Source organism: Eurytemora carolleeae, unplaced genomic scaffold (genome assembly GCF_000591075.1).
Source record: "Eurytemora carolleeae unplaced genomic scaffold, Eaff_2.0 scaffold2235, whole genome shotgun sequence".
Classification (NCBI taxonomy): Eukaryota; Metazoa; Arthropoda; class Copepoda; order Calanoida; family Temoridae; genus Eurytemora; species Eurytemora carolleeae.
Genome location: NW_019398120.1, coordinates 1 through 20,051, shown reverse-complemented (window position 1 = coordinate 20,051; position 20,051 = coordinate 1). Strand labels below are relative to the sequence as shown.

General features: G+C 32.0%; 1 protein-coding gene and 1 long non-coding RNA gene across 4 annotated transcripts; one reads left to right on the top strand and one right to left on the bottom strand.

Annotated features, from left to right (window-relative positions):
• Positions 1-394: 394 nt before the first annotated feature.
• LOC111716846 (uncharacterized) lies at positions 395-9,717 on the top strand. The gene is made up of 4 exons (XR_002768613.1): positions 395-610; positions 1,967-2,017; positions 7,643-7,851; positions 9,222-9,717. It is a non-coding gene; the product is annotated as an uncharacterized LOC111716846 (long non-coding RNA).
• A 3,074-nt stretch (positions 9,718-12,791) lies between these two features.
• LOC111716845 (uncharacterized) lies at positions 12,792-17,954 on the bottom strand (the record flags this gene model as incomplete). Of its 3 annotated transcripts, none has more annotated exon segments than XM_023492351.1 (4): positions 12,792-12,870; positions 13,164-13,264; positions 17,210-17,256; positions 17,874-17,954. In XM_023492351.1, coding segments are annotated over 3 exon segments (205 nt in total), but the record flags the coding sequence as incomplete, so codon positions are not given.
• Positions 17,955-20,051: the final 2,097 nt, after the last annotated feature.

Here is a 20,051-nt window from a genome sequence, read left to right as displayed (position 1 = left end):
TAGTAGCAGTTCACATTTAAAGGAACCATCATTATTCTAATTTAAAACTTAAATAGAAGTATAATTATAGATAACTTTTGCATGACGTAGCAAAATAGCAATCAATGCGCTAAATTAACATTAGAAAGCGTAATAATTGCCGGAAGACTCGAATGTTGTGGCATGGAAGACCGAACGGTTGTGGCTTATCATACTGCCGGAAGACAAAAAAGCTAATATGTGGCATGGAAGGAAAAAATGTTGTGGCGCCTGTGGCCGACTGCCTTCCCCCGCTCCCAGAACACTAAGTCCAATAAGCGTTACTTATCGTTGGAGTGTACTGCAAAATGTACTTTGTGAATGATATTGGCGCGCGTGTGTACTCTGTGTACCCGGTGGACCCCCGGAGTTGTGATAAGAAACAAGTTTAAGGTGGAAGGAAGGATGAAGTAGGACGGATAGAAAGGCAAATATATCCAGGCAGTAGAACTAGTATACACCACAATATAACATCTAGGCATTCAAGCAGTAAACACTTCAAGCAACAGTACTTAGTTCGGACCTGTAGTGCAATATTGTGACAATCTCATACAGAAATTAAGAAGACTCAAGATTAATCGAGTTTTACGGGGTATGGTTTCCACTTTTTTTCCGGTTCCGTGTATCAGTTCATATCCCCTAGAGTTTTTACCACATCTATACAATGTTAAAAGTAATATTATGACCCCTGCTGATGTTTATTAATGTATTCTGATTAGAAAGACACAATAGATATTATCTCGAATAAATATTAATTGTTAGAAAATGTTAAAGGAAGACGATATTTGAGAGAAAATAACCTTTTTTCCGGGTTCCTCTTTTATAATAAATTCTAGAACTGAACTCGCATTTAATTATGTAATTTAATAAGGTTTCTTGATTACATTGTTTTTTATGTCAAACTTTGGTATTTAAACACTAGGGGAGATGAACTGATGTACGACACCGGGTCAATTTCACACGGTAAAGTGTGGATATGAAAAGAAGTTTACCAGACGAAAGGATGTCTAAACACTAAACATTTCCCACATTAGATAGACAACTAAAAAATGTAAACCCCTTATCAGAAGTATAAAAAGTTTTATAATATTTTTTTTTATATTAAAAAATCCAATATTTATAACTATCTATAACACTGTTATTTTGGTTTCCAGTTTTATAAAGTTTTTGGACAGAAATTTTCTCTTTATCCAGAAGGTTCAAGCCTTTTCAGATTTAATTTTGTCCTGAGCTTTAGCGAGGGACAAAATATAATCTAAATAGGAGAGAACCTTCGAGATAAAGAAAAAATTTAAGTCCAAAAACTTTATAGCCCGTCGTACCAAAATAATAGTATTATAGGTAATTTTATGAAACGTTTGTGTACTTGTCTTATTTCAATGGCTATTTTTAGATCAAATAAGCTTTGAAACAAAGCAGATGATTTCAATTTTATTTTCATTTAATTACAAAAAAAATATTTTGGAAATATAATTTTTTTGGGAAAAATCTGGGAACCAATCAAAGTATTATAGCATACGTGCTAGAATGTACAGCTAATTTAACATTATAGCATTACATTATAAAATTCACAATTAAGTGAGTAAGAATGATAAAGTACTCAATAGTTTCATAAAAAGATTAAAAGATGCTACTGTATGTAAAAAATTCTTTTACCCGAAGGATGAGATATCTTAACTTTCAATTATTTCTTTCAAGTTTTCGAACAATTCTTAAAAGGACAAAAACGTATTTTAAAATGACCCCTCATATATAAAGTGGCATGTCCGATTGTACGATGCTGTTTCCTTTTATATAAAAGATACTTTCCGCCATACATGAAAACATTGTCAAATTTTTTACACATTTTAATATATCCCTGATTGTACCTCAGAACGGTCTAAGTTACGAATTGGAAATAAATTACGTATTAAGTCACTGAAATTATTAACTCTTAATATGATTTAAGGAAAATATGCTAGAAATTCAATATGGCGCTCAACGAAGAGTTTAATAGAAGGTAAATACCTAATGTAAAGAGACTGAGTTTGGGCCATAGCTAAAATTTACTATTCTCTATATCTCTACATCCCATGGTGATGTAAACCTTTTTGTAAAACTTTAGTTTGGGTTGGATTGTTGTTAATAGGAGTGTATTTAATCTGGTTCATTTGTTAATTTTCAAAAAAAATTCTCAACACTTGGCAAAATAATAATTTGTCCGGCGTCAAAAACTTTACCGCTAATCTATGAATACAATGAAGTAGTTGAACTGCGATATATATCATTTAGTTCAACTATTTCATGTTCATCTTCCTCAATGTGACGATTAAATAAAATTAACCTCTTGTTCAAGATAATCTTGACAGCACTAGAGAATCACTTAAACCAACCATGCTAGTCGAACTAGCTCTCTAGTTCAAAAATTCCGACCTCTGATGATAATAAACCGTGATTGCTACATATATACATTGGTTGGCGTTTTTATCAAAACAATGAAGACGACTTTTCATTTAAGTTTTGATTTCTAACAAGCTTTTTTCAAATTACAAGTTCACCTAAGTAAACAAAGAGAAGCTGTTACATAATAGCTTCTCTTTGTTTCCATGTTTATGTGTATCCATGCTACTTAAAATCAAAAATCAAAAATTGAAATAGAATTTCATTTTCATTGTATTGATATATAGGACGAGGACAGTTATTTAATATTTACAATATGCCGACAAATTATAAAGGACATGATACGGGAAATCTAGGAATTAGGAGAGGAGGGAGGGGGAACTAGGCACTCAGTACAGGGGAAAGTAAGGATAAGGATTGTAGGCGGAGAGGGGAATATAAGATAAGGAATTTATACTATAGAATAGTTCGTGAAATAGAATTTGATTTTTAAAGATTAATTTCACAACTTAAGCAAGTTGAGAAGCAATGCTGAACATTTTTTTACTCAACATCTGAGATGAAAAACATAGAACTTATTTTGACATTTGATAGAAAATAAAAAGATTGAAAAATGGGATTTTATCCTGCACATTTTGTTTCAATGGGATAAAGATTGAATTTTTTTCATGCAAGTTCTGTAGTGCATAAAATAAAACAATTGACGCAGAAAATTCTGAGTTTTTTAGGGAATGTTTAAAATTTCTTAATGATTTAAATTTTTATTTCAGTGCGATTTGTTTTAATAATTAAATATTACAACATTTCGACTTTAGAATAAAGATCGAAGTACATGTATTCGTTTATTAAGTACAACTGTGTAACAGAGTACTGTTTTAGTTGGATAGTTTGTTGTTTTAAACATAAGACACATTTATCAATTTAAAAGAGAATTTTTTTTTTGTTAAAAATTTCTGTCTTGAAAATTAGCGGTGTGACGTGAAAAACTGGCCGGGTATAGTTTGACACTTATTAATAATTTTAACACTTTCTCCACCAAGTTATTTTATGAGAGCATTGATATACAACACCTGCTTAACATGAACATATTAACTAAACTTATTTGCTCAATTACTTCTGCAATTTAATAACTTTTAATGTTTTATCATTGCAAATTTCAAATTTCAACTGAGAATTAAAGGAATCTACCTAGAATCCAATTTATTGAACAAATTAAAATTGTCTAATAGCAACTTAATATGTTTTCGTCAATTTAAAAGATTCAACGTTTTCAAAAATTTATAATAATACAGGAAGACCCATAAAACTGTGGAATGAGAAGACGACTATAAGACTCATCACTCAAGTTAGAATTTGAGATAGTCCAAAGGACATGGAACATATAAATTGTGCAGTGCACACATGGACATATTTCATTTAATAAGTAGATTCTAATCTTAAGTAACTGGTAAAACAATTTGCTTTAAAACAACAAATATACAGGAGTTTTCTTAAATATCGTCCTCCATTTCCATAGTTTCATGTGCCCCAAGTTTTTGGGACACTCTGTATAATATGGCTATCGATTTTATTTTCACTTGAGAAGAAGTACATACAGAGGAAAATCAAAGGAAAGCCTAGTTTTTTAGAATAGAAAGATAGATTAGATTAGATAGAGTAGAGAGTAATATTAAGGAGGCTGTATGTGTATAGATAGAGATACATTTTAACCTTGTTTCTTTTAATTAGGAGCATACAATCATCTTATTTATACAATTCTTAACTAACATCTTGTTAATCTATTCTAACATCTAGTTAATTTATTATAACATCTAGTTAATCTATTTTAACATCTAGTTAATCTATTCTAACATCTAGTTGATCTATTCTAACATCTAGTTAATCTATTGTAACAAATTTTACAATAGATTAACTGTCATCTAGTTACTATTGTAATATCCAGTTCACATAATTCTTAACTAATATCTAGTGCATCTATTCTCATATCTAGTTCATCCATTCTTGAATATAGTTCATCAATTCTTATATCTAGTTCATCTATTCTTATATCTAGTTCATCTATTCTTATATCTAGTTCATCTATTCTTATATTCTTATATCTAGTTCATCTATTCTTATATCTAGTTCATCTATTCTTACATCTAGTTCATCTATTATTATATCTAGTTCATCTATTCTTATATGTAGTTCATCTATTCTTATATTTAGTTCATCTATTCTTATATCTAGTTAATCTATTCTTATATCTAGTTCATCAATTCTTATATCTAGTTCATCTATTCTTATATTTAGTTCATCTATTCTTATATCTAGTTCATCTATTCTTATATCTAGTTTATCTATTCTTATATCTAGTTCATATATTCTTATATCTAGTTCATCTATTCTTATATTTAGTTCATCTATTCTTATATTTAGTTCATCTATTCTTATATCTAGTTCATCCATTCTTGAATATAGTTCATCTATTCTTATATCTAGTTCATCTATTTTTATATCTAGTTCATCTATTTTTATATCTAGTTCATCTATTCTTATATCTAGTTCATCTATTTTATATCTAGTTCATCTATTCTTATATCTAGTTCATCTATTCTTATATCTAATTCATCTATTCTTATATTTAGTTCATCTATTCTTACATCTAGTTCATCTATTCTTATATCTAGTTCATCTATTCTTATATCTAGTTCATCTATTCTTATATTTAGTTCATCTATTCTTATATCTAGTTCATCTATTCTTATATTTAAATCATCTATTCTTATATCTAGTTCATCTATTCTTATATCTAGTTCATCTATCTTATATCTAGTTCATATATTCTTATATTTAGTTCATCTATTCTTATATCTAGTTCATCTATTCTTATATCTAGTTCATCTATTCTTATATCTAGTTCATCTATTCTCATATCTAGTTCATCTATTTTTATATTTAGTTCATCTATTCTAATATCTAGTTCATCTATTCTTATATCTAGTTCATCTATTCTTATATTTAATCCATCTATTCTTATATCTAGTTCATCTATTCTTATATCTAGTTCATCTATCTTATATCTAGTTCATCTATTCTCATATCTAGTTCATCAATTCTTATATTTAGTTCATCAATTCTTATATCTAGTTCATATATTCTTATATTTAGTTCATCTATTCTTATATCTAGTTCATCTATTCTTAAATCTAGTTCATATATTCTTATATCTAGTTAATCTATTCTTATATCTAGTTCATATATTCTTATATCTAGTTCATCTATTCTTATATCTAGTTCATATATTCTTATATCTAGTTAATCTATTCTTATATCTAGTTCATCAATTCTTATATCTAGTTCATCTATTCTTATATTTAGTTAATCTATTCTTATATCTAGTTCATCTATTCTTATATCTAGTTCATCTATTCTTATATCTAGTTCATCTAATCTTATATCTAGTTTATCTATTCTTAAAGCTTCCACCAACCCCCTTCTTCATTTCCAATGTGACATTTGATTTCACCGCAAACGATGTGATATTCTGTTATATTTTGTAGCGGCTGAAAAAATGGTTTTTGTTTTATCTGAACGATCTTGTGCTTTCCTGTCATGAAGTTGAGTACGCACAAAAGTGCGACATTCATAAATATATTTAAAAATTGCAGCTTTATAAATTAGATTAGACCCTGTAAACACAGCTATGAGTAGAATACGTGCATGTAGAATGTGGATAAATAAATAGATAGGTGAATAGGTGGATAGACAGATAGATGCATGCAGAAAACTTGAAACTTAAGATAATGCTCAAGAATTCGTTCAACTCTGAACTCTCCTTGTATTCGTGTTGAACAACAATTATCTATCTGTTCATCTTAGATTTTTGATTTAGATTTTATATACTATCTTTGTAGCTTTTATTCTTTATTTTCATTCTGATTTTAAAATACGATGTATCTCTCAAGACAAAATATTTTGGTCATTTTGGTCTATTAAAGAGACTGTTTTTCTAATTTTAAATGACCTTCCATTCAAAAATTAAGTGGCATGTACCCTTTATACTTTTATCTGTCGTTGTCTAACTTTTAAAAAGTTAATGATAGATATCTTTTGCATTCCTGAACAGAGGGTACTGGGGAGAATCAGACATGACACTCAAGAGAGACTGGAGAATCAGATATGACACTCTAGAGAGACTGGAGAACAAGACATGACACTTTAGAAAGAATGGAGAATCAGACATGACACTCTAGAGAGACTGGAAAATCAGACATGACACTCTAGAGAGACTGGAGAATCAGACTTGAAACTCTAGAGAGACTGGAGAATCAGACATGAAACTCTAGAGAGACTGGAGAATCAGACATAACACTCTAGAGAGACTGGAGAATCAGACATGACACTCTAGAAAGAATGGAGAATCAGACATGACACTTTAGAGAGACTGGAGAATCAGACATGACACTCTAGAGAGACTGAAGAATCAGACATGACACTCTAGAGAGACTGGAGAATCAGACATGACACCCTAGAGAGACTGGAGAATCAGACATGAAACTCTAGAGGGTACTGGGGAGAATCAGACATGACACTCTAGAGAGAATGGAGAATCAGACATGACACTCTAAGAGAGACTGGAGAATCAGACATGACACTCTAGAGAGACTGGAGAATCACTTCATGTTACGTCTACAGTCTCGTTAGACATTAAAATCTATAGATTTCATTCAACTTATTGCAATATTTCTTTCTTTTTTTTCTGTGCCGCTTCATTGATTAATCTCTAGTTTTAGTTTTTACACTCTTTCTCTAAAATCTTTCTATTATTGTTAATCGTTTTCGGTTAAGACCAAGAACATTTACATATGCAAAAAGAACAAATAATTACTGAGCTCGCAGTAATACGATCGTGTTTTAACAATCAGTAAAATTTATTATTTTAACTTAAATTAGATGTATTAAACTTTGAATTTATAAGATCTGGTTTAAATTCAATTCTTTTGACTGTTGTTAATGGTATGCGAGTATGTAATCTTTGAAAAGTTTGAAAAAAAAATTAACAATGAAAAATTGCAGAAAAAAAGAATTAAATTGCCATTTTGATTTAAAGTTATGCAATTGTAATTCTTCATGCTCTGTGGCTAACGACTTTTTACTTCCGGGACCGTCTGAAGCCTAGTATCTATATATATTATATATACATATTATTAATATTACATATATATATAAGAAGGGCCTCTAAATATAAAATAATGTGTCTTAGAGGCGGCCGGAGGACGTGAGGCCTGGTTCAGTCAAGGCCAACCTCTGAGCGTTGAGGATGTAAACTACCAGCCTCGGAGGAGAAATCTACGAAATTATTTCATATAAATCCACGAGATGAATGTACACTAAACGTTGTTGAGATGAATAAGCTTGGTAAAGTGTTGAGCTGGAATGAATATTAGGATTATATTTAGGATAATTATTCAGGTATATTATTATCAATCTGTAATTATCACTTTGTTGTGAAATATCTTTGACATTTAAAACAGTTGATAGAGTTGAAATTTGATATTTACAATGTGATTTGATAAATGCAATCTGGTGCATATCAAAATTATGATAGAAAAAGATAAAGTATTATCATAAGCTATTGTGCTACACATATTATAAATTATAATTCGACCTCTGCATAAGTAATTTTGATATTCTTCCAGGTTTCTGTTCAACCTGTGGTGTAAATCTTTGATATTTAAAACTTAGACTATTTGATCAAAACAATCTTCATAGTTTGAAATATCCAAGGTCTACGACATAGGGTTGCAAAGATATGGGGATAAAAAAATCAGAGTTTGTGGCAAAGATTCAATTCCTTTTGAAATAATTATTTCTCATTTAACTTGTTTTTAGTAGAAATTGTTTGCTCCCCTTTCCGTGAAAATGTTAGATTGCAACTAACTATATTGTCATGATTAAAAGTTTTAAAAACTTATTTGACTTTCTTAAACAACTTGACAATATTGTTTCTGTTCTAATAGAATAGTTCAAATAATAGCTTGGGAACCCGGCTTTGCCTGGAGACATAGCTACTCCAGATATATATAAATAGTTGTAGAATGTAGATATAAAGGTTACTTACATGTAAAGATAAGGCTAAAATGACGACCTACTTTAACTACCAAGATCTGAAAAACAATTACTCTTTAGAATTATGACTCATCTTTTTTTAATGCGTTAGAATTTGAACCAAATTTTTTTCATTTAGGATTACGCCGCAATTTTAGACTTTTTAAACCATCTTTATAAATAAAGTTGTAATCTCTGTTTGTCCAATCATAACTCAGGAACTCCTGGACCGCTTAGCCTCAAATTTAAATTGAGGAACTCAGGAATGTTCTTAGCTTGGTTTTGAGATTCTAAGTTGAGAGGGTCAAACAAATCGGAAAAAATAGCTTGAATCGTAATTTACGACTAAGTGCGGGTAAACTGAGGGAGTACCTGTGCAACGCTAGGTTCCCAAGCTAGTACATAAATAAAGAAGAACTCTTCAGGTTCTAGTAAATATGCAGGCCTTGGAAACATTTTCCCCTTATGGTATGTATTGTACTGTAAGAGGAATATAAGAGAAACCCCTGTAATATAAATTGTACTGTAGTTGTTGGGAGGAATGCACACAGCGTTTGATTACATTCCTGCTAGAAACTGCAGTACATGCATTATATTATGGAAGTTCCTCATATACTCCTCGACACCTCCATTTCTACTGTATTTTAGAATATCTTCTGTTTGTTAACAGCCTGAAAATCAATATCTATTATTTCTATAATATTTTATATTTTGCTAACTTTGTAATATTTTAGTTTGATACGAGATGGTCGTTTACAGAGTTAGTTCTTCAATATCTTATAGAACTAGAACTATCATCACACAACATTTTTTACTCCTCAATCCTCCATAGATAGATATAGATCTAGAACTCTCCACTCTTCTATCCTCCAAAGATAGTTATAGATCTTGAACTCTCCACTCTTCAATCCTCCAAAGATAGATAAAGATATAAAATTGCAAAACTCAAGATTAAATATTATTTATTCTTTGTGTAAACATCAGGCTTTCCTTGACTAATTATGAAGCTACAGGTCCTGATAAGCAACCCTATTTAAATGTATGTTAAACATCTAGTCTATCAACCTTTCATTAAATTCCGAGCTTCCCAATCTGTCATTTTAATCTAAATACCTCTCTCATTAATCAATGTAATATAAGATTAAAATTTATCAATCAACATTTATAATTATTGTTAAACTTTGTGATTTTCTCTTGTATTTGTTTATATTTGTTACAATATATGATGGTAGATAATTTTCATTTTTTATACGGGTATAGAGTTAACCGTCTAAAGGTTCAGCATACAGATTTCCATGCGCAAGCACTTTTTATTCAATTTCTTGAAAGTTTGACTAAAGGGGAATGTCCACATTTCCANGGGGGGGGGGGGGGGTGGCAAAAAAATTTTTAAAAAAGGTATCAATATTTTTTCAAAAAAGGGGTTTTTAAGGGCGGGGCATAATGTTGCCAAGGGGGGGGGACCAAAATTTTTTTTTGCAATTGGTGCCCCCGCTAAACAAAAGCTCTCGTACGCCCCTGAATCAGTGTTCGCTTAGTATCCGAGGAGGTTAAAAGCATTTAATTTTGATCATTTTGAACATTCACATAAAAGTTTCCTATGACCAGAATATTTTATAGATTTTTTTTTGTGAAAATGGATTCCCTATCAGGCTGTGACATCCGTCTTGTGTTTACTTTTCCGCCCAAAGACAGTACACTGCAGTACAACAAATGTGTAAACCTCTGAAATAACTTTCCTTGCATTAGTACCTCGGGTACAGATACAGTTTTGCACTATCATTGCGCATATTGAGAAGGAAAACACTATTTCAGGTTTGCGGGGGGGGGGGGGGTTAAAATATGTGCATGGAAGATATTTCAAAGATGTGATATCGAGATTCAGTTGTAATGCATAATAAAGAGAATTTAAAAAAAACGATAGAATAAATTACTTTATTCTGGAAATAAATGACAATTTATGTAGACCAAATTTTGTCACTATAGTTACTATAACGTTAACCCGATTCCGATACCCAAAAAAGACTGGGATAACTGGGATAGGGGTAACAGTGATCCCCACCCTCTATTTCCTTCTTGTGATACAATTATTTAACATGTTACATATTTTTGGAAAGCCCTTGGGCCGGGTCTACCTCGTCTACCTAAATAATCTAAAGAAAAAAGGAAAAATTGCAAAAGGCCAACAATTTATCGCAAAACCAGCAAACTCAAAAATGCAAAAATATTTGCAAAATTTTCAACCCCAAATGTGTAATAAAAAAACTGAAATTGTGAAAATTTAAATTTTTAAGTGGAGGGCATGTTTAATTAGAAAAGTAAAAAAAATTTATCAGCCTGCCCTCGGCCTCAGACCAATACTTTTTGAGTTATCTTAAAAAAACGATAAGGTCGGAATATGGTATCGCTTGTTTAATGCTGTAGAAATCCAAGAGTTATTGACAAAAATTTAGACCGCAGAAGAGAGAAAGTTTTTAGAATAAAAAATTCCCGATTTAGAAGACGACTTCTGAAAATGGCTGGACGTAAACATTATTGTAGAATACAAGTACTATGTAGCATCTGATAGCATATAGCGAGATTTAAAAATATTGTAAAATTTAATTAGAATAAATTATTAGAGTTAAAACAATTACTATATAGTATGTAAACTGCACTATAAACACTGCAGTGAACAGAACTCCTCTAGTTCCGATTTTAACTATAAAGGGCACATGAGAAAAATAAAATAAATAAAACAACATCGAGTACATCATATTAATTCAGTATGATCCCTTGACATATCCATCACAATTTCTTTGTTTCATAAAGTTGTTAAATAACTTTTAACGTGTGTATTAGCTATAGGTGAATTGAAATCATTATTTTTATTAAACATTAAAATGTAAATTTGGGAGTTTGTAAAGAATTGTTAATCTGTTTTGCTTCAGACTGTTTTTTTAAAACATTTTCTCATTGTATATTATTGTTAAAAAAAGTAAAAAGGGTTTTCATTTTCGACAACTTCTCAAAATTTGGACGATTTTCATAAATCAATGCAGAAAAGAATACATACGTACCGGTTGTTACAAAAAGCAAAAGAATTAGAAGACGACTCTAATAAGGGGATTCTAGGATTAAGCCAGGAGGGGGGGGGTAAATTTTTTTTCACTACTCCCCCCTCCTTGTCAGGGGTTTAGAAAATGATGATATATCCCTTAATGTTAATCAGATATCGAGCTAGGTTGAACTTGACCTGGGCAGGGGCGTACGAGGGCTTTTCTTTAGGGGGGGGGGGGCACAATTTTTTTGGGTCCCCCCCTTGGCAACATTGTGCCCCCCCTTAAAAACCCATTTTAAAAAAAGAAATATTGATACCTTTTTTAAATTTTTTTGGCCCCACTCTCTTTATAACTTTATAAATTTATCACTTAACTCCATCACAGCTAACTAAATAAATAATCACAGCATCATTAAAAATTGTATTTTTACTAATAAACGAATTTTCTTCTGAAATTTTTAGATAGAATTTACTCAATCTACATATTCACCAATTCTTTTAAGCTACAATTTTCTGGGAATTTGCTTGCACAAACATATTTCAATAATTTTTTCAGTAAGGAGCTCAGACAGCCTTATAGGGTGTAAAGCTTTATGTGCAAGATCTTTAAGTCTGCTCTCCGTCATAGTACATCTTGTGTAATGAAGTATTCTCTTTAGAAGGCTAAAAATGTTCTCTCCTTGTGAACAGTGAATTTAGACAAATTCTTGGTCTTTGTCATTGTCAGGTGTTACTTTTTAAACGTATTTTCCTTTTAATTTTGTATTTTTGGAACTCCCAGGGGGGGCAAGAGGACTACTGCCCCCCCTAGGTACGCCACTGTGCCTGGCCTGCGGAAGGGAAATGCAAGCAGATGTAATATTAAAAGATCCTCCCCCATGGGAGGTTTTGTTTGCTCCAACCGTAAAAATGAGAACTTTCAGTTCCAAATTAACGTTAAAGATTTTATAAGGCAAAAATTTCGATTTTTCTGGAAAAAAACTTGAAAATAATATAACTTTAAAGATGTTATGATGAATTAGACCAACTCAAATGAAACCTTTACGTATCTAGCTAAAAAAAAGATTTATTTTTACATTTACCAAAAATCTTTAATGTATAAGATGAAACAAAGGTTGTCAAACGCGTTTTGTGACGTCATCTGCGGGTCGGATTTCAAACGGGTGCAGGTCGCCTCCCCCCCCCCTCCTGCAGCACTATACAAACAAAGAGAATAAATATCCGTTCCGATGCGACTTATTTTAAATTTTCAACTATCCGTTATAAAGACAAATAAAATCATTTATTTAAAAGATAAAACATTTCGCTAATTAGTAAAATTTAAGTGATACAATGATTAAAATCTTAATATAAAATTTAAACTGGCATTTTTAACTTCATAGTTTTGCCAATATAAAACACACTGTTAAAACTAAACTAATTATACATATTTTAGTTGATGTAAAAATACAACAAGAGGCATACTCAAGGGGGGGGGCGGGTCAGCCCCCCCTGGATTAGTAAAATATAGTCACTAGAGTTATCAGGCCTAAAGGGGTGCTCAGCCCCCTACCCCCCACGGCCCACCCCCCGGAAAGAAAACCAAATATAAGCCCCCCTTGAAAAATCCCTGAGTACGCCCCTGAACACAACTGACATGTTTTAAGAAATAATACATATTTCAGTTTATATAAAAAACATCATCGTCAGATGAAATACTTTCGCCAGACTTGTTGATCAATTCTCTGCTCTTTCCATCTAATAATAATATAAAATGTGAAATAAGATTTAACAGTGAGGACCATGCAATAAGAGTTAAAGCATGACTTTTGAATAAATTAAGATATTATTTTTATGAATCCTTAAAAGAGTCATAAAAACCTCAAAAACGAACCAATTTATTTCAACCAACTGTACAGTGTGTCACACGAAACATAGCAGTAGCAAGATTACTTGAAGGTGGTCTTTATCTTTGAAATTATTGACAGATTTTATTCGTTAACCATAATGTTAGAAGTATAGTTCTATAGTTATTGACCACAAAATAACCCTAGTCCTGGCAATTCCAAAATGTGGTCTGCCTTTCTCGTTCTTTCAATATTACCAGAGATATGGAGAATTTTGTTCAGAGTAAGGCAATTTTGGTTTTATTTAATAAATTGAAATCTAATCGAAATTCTAAATATCTCCTATAAAGTTGACAGCACAAAAAAGGTAGACAATACTTTAAAAATGCCAGGACTGGGAGAATTTTGTGATTATTGTGTCCTTGTAATAAATACAGTAGCAAATCCTATATTTATAAACCTGAACACACCTAGATATACAATATACATTGTCTGTAAATCTAGATAAACGTCAGTCGGAATAATACTCCGCTTTGATTACAGTGTTAGAGTCTATGCATCATGTATTAACGAGAGGGATTGAGTTGTATCTTGTTAAATAATACCGAAGAAACTGATAGAGTCGTATCTGGTGTAAATATTATTGAACGGAATAGTGCTTGATTGAGTTGTATCTTGTAAGACAGATACCGAAGGATACGGAAGGATATGCCTGAATTGGTACCGGTCTAAAAGACTTTGTTGGAGTAGGGCATTTACTACATTCTGATGCATTCATGTAAATTAGGTTTACGAACAACTTCTACAAATAATTTCAAAGATCTAAGACGACCTTCAAATCTTCCCAATGACTGAGTTACCGCCAGAAAATGTAACTGATCAGATTAGCCATTTTGGAGTATATTTAAAACAATCTGCAATACAAACAAACAGACAAGTCAAATTTAAATATATATGTATATTTAGATACCATGTGTTCAGGATGCTTTGTATTTATCCTTCATACTTTTTTATTTTTCTTTAACATGGAACACTACCCTTCATATATTATCAAACAATAAGAATTCAAATCAGAATTTTAGGGACATCTTCCCATCCTACTGACCACATTTCAGACTTGAAGTGAATTTACTAAATCAAGAAAGAATTTCAAATTTTCCAGATTTTTCAATTTCATTGTTGGGTTTCCAGATAAAAACTATTTATTTAAGACAAAATTCTTAATAAAATTTCTTTGGCATAAAGAACCAGGTTTTACAACACAATCAAAAACAACAAAAGGTGAATTTTCAATGCGTGAAAAATGTTTTTGAAGAAAGGAGGAGGAGGAGGAGGGGGGTGAAATACAAGCTTCTCAAATTCTTAGTCCTGCAGCATGAATTTTGAATTTTATATTGATAAAATATCTAATATCTAAATTCAATACTAGCCCTTGAGGTTAAAGTCTACCTATGGGATGTAATAAAATATCTTAAATGTAAAGATTAAACTAAATTTTCAAAATGCTCGTTGATGCTCACTCAGAACTAAGCCCCATTTATAAATAAAACAGCCCTGTAAAAACAATCTCCAATATAGTTGTAAAAGAACTAAATACTGGTCACAAAATGTGACAAGGCAGGCATATGGGCGCTACGACATCTGCTCTATTTCCATTTGCTCTATGGTCATTTGCTCTATGGCCACTTGCTCTATCAAGTCATTTGCTCTATACGTCATTTGCTCTATATGTCATTTGCTCTATATTCAATCTGCTCTATGACTAAACACGTCATTTGCTCTATAACATAAAAATACACTATAAAATAGCTTTTATTGGAATTCCTGAGCGTAACTGGACTATGAAATGCGGGAATTTTTTTTGGAAAATTCGCAAATTGCAGTTTTCATCAGTTCTTCAAAGTCCATCATGACAGCGAGACTGCTCAATAATAATAATAACAATAATAATAATAACACCTAATATTTAACTTGGTCTCACAATATGTACAAATAGCAGACAAACAAAACTATCTCCTGGAAGTTGGCGGAATAATGAAACTGTAGGAAGAATTGTAAAATGTAAAATTGTAAAAATATTGTTTTAATATGATTAGATATTTATATAAATATGTTTATAGAGCAAATGACGTGTTTACTCATAGAGCAAATGTTGAGTAGAGCAATTGGACCATCACAGTCATAAAAATGTTTATAGAGCAAATGACGTGTTATGTCATAGATCAATTGACGTATAGAGCAGATGACATATAGAGCAAACGTCGTGATCTATGAGCTATAGAGCAAATGGTTAATAGAGCAAATGGCCATAGAGCAAATGACCATAGAGCAAATGGAAATAGAGCAGATGTCGTAGCGCCGGCATATGTGTGTTCCAAGCTGATAGAAAGAAAAGTTTTGATGTATATTTTAAAATACTTTATACAACCTGTTACCCGCTCTTAAGTTAGAAGTTATAAATCTAGGAATGGCCAAAACTTTTTTGTAATTTATGAAAATCAGGATTTAAAAGTTTTCTCGGCAATAAATGTTAATATAGTCGAATATATGCCAGGAATAAAAATTTCAATAATTTCATTATTAATAATTTTTAGAACATCACAAAATTTGGAAAAGATGTGTTTCCCACACGCACCCCTGACCCTCTAGTAAAAGTAAATTCAACCTAAAGTTTGACCGCGTCAATCTTGTTGCACCGGCTAGTCCTATTGAGTGTCTGCTTTATTAACCCAGCGTCCGGGCGATACAGTACAAACTGGGACCAGAAAGGTTGACCCGGCTTGGAAATTCAAATTTTCTACGGCTGCCCGTGCCCAATTAACCGAATATACTAACGTAACATAAAGGGACTCCAGTCGTTATTGTAAGTGCAACTCTACATTTATAGAGAAGCATGTCTAATACATAGCTCTACCCTTGAAAGCGTGTCTTGTCAAGTATGAATTAGATATCGCGATGTCATAATTTTGAAAACTGATTACTGTTAATTGAGGTTTCTCTACAAAACTGACTTGCATATTCTACTGCAAGCTAGCAGCACATTCTTGATCAGATAAAAGTTTCAAGGGTAAATTGAGAATCGGGCCTGCCCCTCCTTTCCTTCTCCACAAAGAAACGATGTTCACTTCCAAACCAAACAATTGAAGAAACCTGAGCATTAAAACGATTTTCTGGATTTACTAAATTTTGAAATAAATTAGATTTTGTCCTTTAAATACAGCTTACATTAAAATTCTTGTTAATCTTCTATATCTATATACTTGTTAAAATTAATTCGAAATATAAGGAAGACGATTTTTCCGACTCAAATGCCTTAGCCTTTTCTCCAGATGTATGNGCCACTTGGGACACTATTTCAAAACATCCGTTTTATTAAATAAATGTTAGAAATATCCATGTAGATCTCCTTTTATTTTATCATATTGACTTTTAAAGTCAACAATACTATCTATACTTTGCTTGTAAAGTTGTCTGTCAGTTTGTATCCAATAAACAGCAAGACGCCTGAACCGATTTTGTGTTAGACCTCACTTGACCCTAGTGAAGGTTTATGGTTTTTAAAAATTTCAAAAATTTGCCTCCTACAAAATTCGATTTTCATTAAATTTTAAAAATCCACGATTTTTTTTTTAATAAAATTCGTGGATTTTTTGTTTTTGTTTTTCAATGTATACAAAGAGAAAATGGGCACGAAGCGCCCAGAAAGCCTAGTATTATATATTCATTTTATTTGTCATGAACCAAATTATGCGCTTAGCAGTTGATAATATCTGTAGAACGAAAGGATGATTTGAGGGTAAAACTTAAGGCTGAAGAGTGTTGTTAAATGTTTCAGGAAAAAAGAAAATCCTCAAACCTGTCAAACTGTTCACAAAACTTCTATAGGGAGACAGGGAACCAACTCTAAATAAAAGAAAACATTTTACAATTTACGATTTTTAAACAATAAAATTTTCTACAACCTAAATCAAAACAGAATAAAAAACTATCCAAAGTATTTATGTGGTGGTTTGTTATATGGTAATCTATAATTATAAAAGTCTATATAATAATCTAATAAAGCTCTTTGCTTATATATATGTATAAATATATTCGCTGTAGCTGGGATAACGGCTGAACCGAATTGGCTGAAATTTTTGAGGGAATCCATTCCCTCCATTTAGCTATAATCATATTTTAATGCCGAGTAAACAGCAGAAGTAACTGCATATGTGACTATAAATAAAAATATATAAACCCGGGCTACACCGGGTACTCCAGCTTGTCGGTAATATGTAAATTGGAAAAAAGGGAACATTCTGCAGTTAAGATTTCACATCTAGAAAAGGTTTTGTCACATGGATCCGAACTCCCCGGATCCTATAAGCACTAAACCATTCAGGGTCATAACGTTATGATTTTCCAAGATTTAGGGAAAAATTTCATTTGGACCCTAAATATGTTCCTTGAAAATATGAAAAAATGGCTTAACCAATAAAATGTATACCCTAGAAACTATCTAAAATCGACATCATACTTACTTAGAGAGAGGACCAGAGAAAAAATCATGAACACTTCTACTCCGATTCTTCCCAGGGTTTACTCCGAGCTTTTCCCCGAACCTTGTTTTTCAAATTTATGTATTAAAAAATAACTAACAAAAAAACTTTTAAATTTTTGCGAAAAAAGGAGTAATCTCTGTTTAGACAGGTTTACACACAAATGGTGAGATTTTTAAGACAACTGCACGGAATTTAAACTGTTTGTTTCCTTAAATTCATGATTTCCTGCAAACTTGATTCTCTCTTTTTAAACCATTTAATAAGCCATTCAAGACAGAAACTTAATTAAAGTTTAGGATCACATTATTTTAGGAGTTTCAGGGTATTTTAACAGGCTCATCCTTTGTGGGTATCTCCGTATGTCCGAACATATCAATGAACCTCATATCTATTTTATAGAACTTGATTTAATCACGGGAATTTTCTAGCTGTGTAAAAAAAATTATAAGTTCTGAGACTTTAATAGCAAACGTTTATTTTCAGGCAAAGCTGGGTTCCCAAACTAGTCAATAATAAGTTTTAATAGAAAAGAATAAATCAAAACTTTGATGTTATTTTATTTTATAAAAAATGTTTGAGCTTTGACCTCTCAAAATATTTATCATAAAATATATTGTGGAAGACGATATTTTCCACCTCTAGAAGTCTGAAGAGTTCTGCCAAAGCCAAACCAAATATATTTAGATTTATACATGTGATACAGTCAGTTGTTTTTTAATCTCGGTATAGACAAAATATATATCGTTACTGAACCTTCTAGCCTCGAATTAGATTCCGTCCTCACGACTTCTATAATATATTTATTTGAACCTTAACATCATAAACAATATTCATGATCATAATAAATTTTCTGAATATTTGAACAATGAAAGTCATTACATTTAATATTTAAACGAATCAAGTTAAAAAGGCAATTCTTTGACAAATCTAGAAGAAAAGATCATGGAACGAAATATAAAATTAAATCTTATTAAATTGAAATTTAATTAAAAAGAAGCAATTTTCTAAAAATTAGAATTTCCTTTAGTCTTTTGAAAATATCTTTAGGAATTTTTCATATTTGCATTTTCTATTTTCTACTCATCTGAAAAGCTAAATAACACTGTACTCATATAAACCGTAGTTGTGGAAGGTTATTGTAGTATTTAAAGCATGGTGTAATATTTAGAATATGACAAGATGCTAAAACCCCTCAACCCTTTATCTGAATCTAAGCCGAGTAGAGAACCTGGAGAATAAGAGCAGTACGCTCCAGGATCTTATACAGGATAGACGTTAGAGCTTAGCTCCGTTTATCCCACTAAGGCCTCCATGGGACATGTACTTCATGGACAGATCTCAGAATGATATATCTTACCAGGACTACCAGAGGACTAAAGAGGACGCCAGCCTTCTTCCCATCCTACATGAATACATACTCGGAATCCTCAGCACAACTAAGGATATCAGAAGACACTCTTTATTCTCCAACTTGTACTCGGACAGCACCACTGGAGACACAGAGCTGCTAGAGGATCCAGCCTTTATTCTCCAGTTGGATCTATGAACAGAGTTACAGGGGCCTTAGAGTAGCTAAGGTGTTTATATGCGGAAGCTCCATATTCTCAAGTTGGTTCTAGTAATAAAGACACTCAAGATACAGAGCAGCCAGGATCTCTAGGATAGGTAAAAGCTCCATCTTCTCTCAATGGAGACACCCAAGATATGGAGCAGCCAGAATACCAACATAGACCAATGACTCCAGGTGTAGAAGAGATCATGAGGATCTACGAGGACGGGATCTATCGTCCACCAGACATGATTGAGAAACAAGGAGGTCTACAGATAAAAGGATCTGGTATCAGAGATGAAAGAAGCTGCTCGTTGCAGACAGCTCTCCATCACCCTGTTGTAGATGATTCTGAGTACGGAGACGCCGTTCATTGCAGAGTAGCTCTGAACACATCATGTGGTAACAATAGCTGCAGGACACATAGGAGAACTAGGATATCCAGGACACATAGGAGAACTAGGATATCCAGGAAACATAGGAGAACTAGGATATCCAGGAAACATAGGAGAACTACCCGGGTAGAATCTTAGAGTCTGAAACCTAGTCTTAGACGCCGGGCCGACCTCCTCAGACCCTCTGTTTTTGGAAAAAAATATCAAATTTCA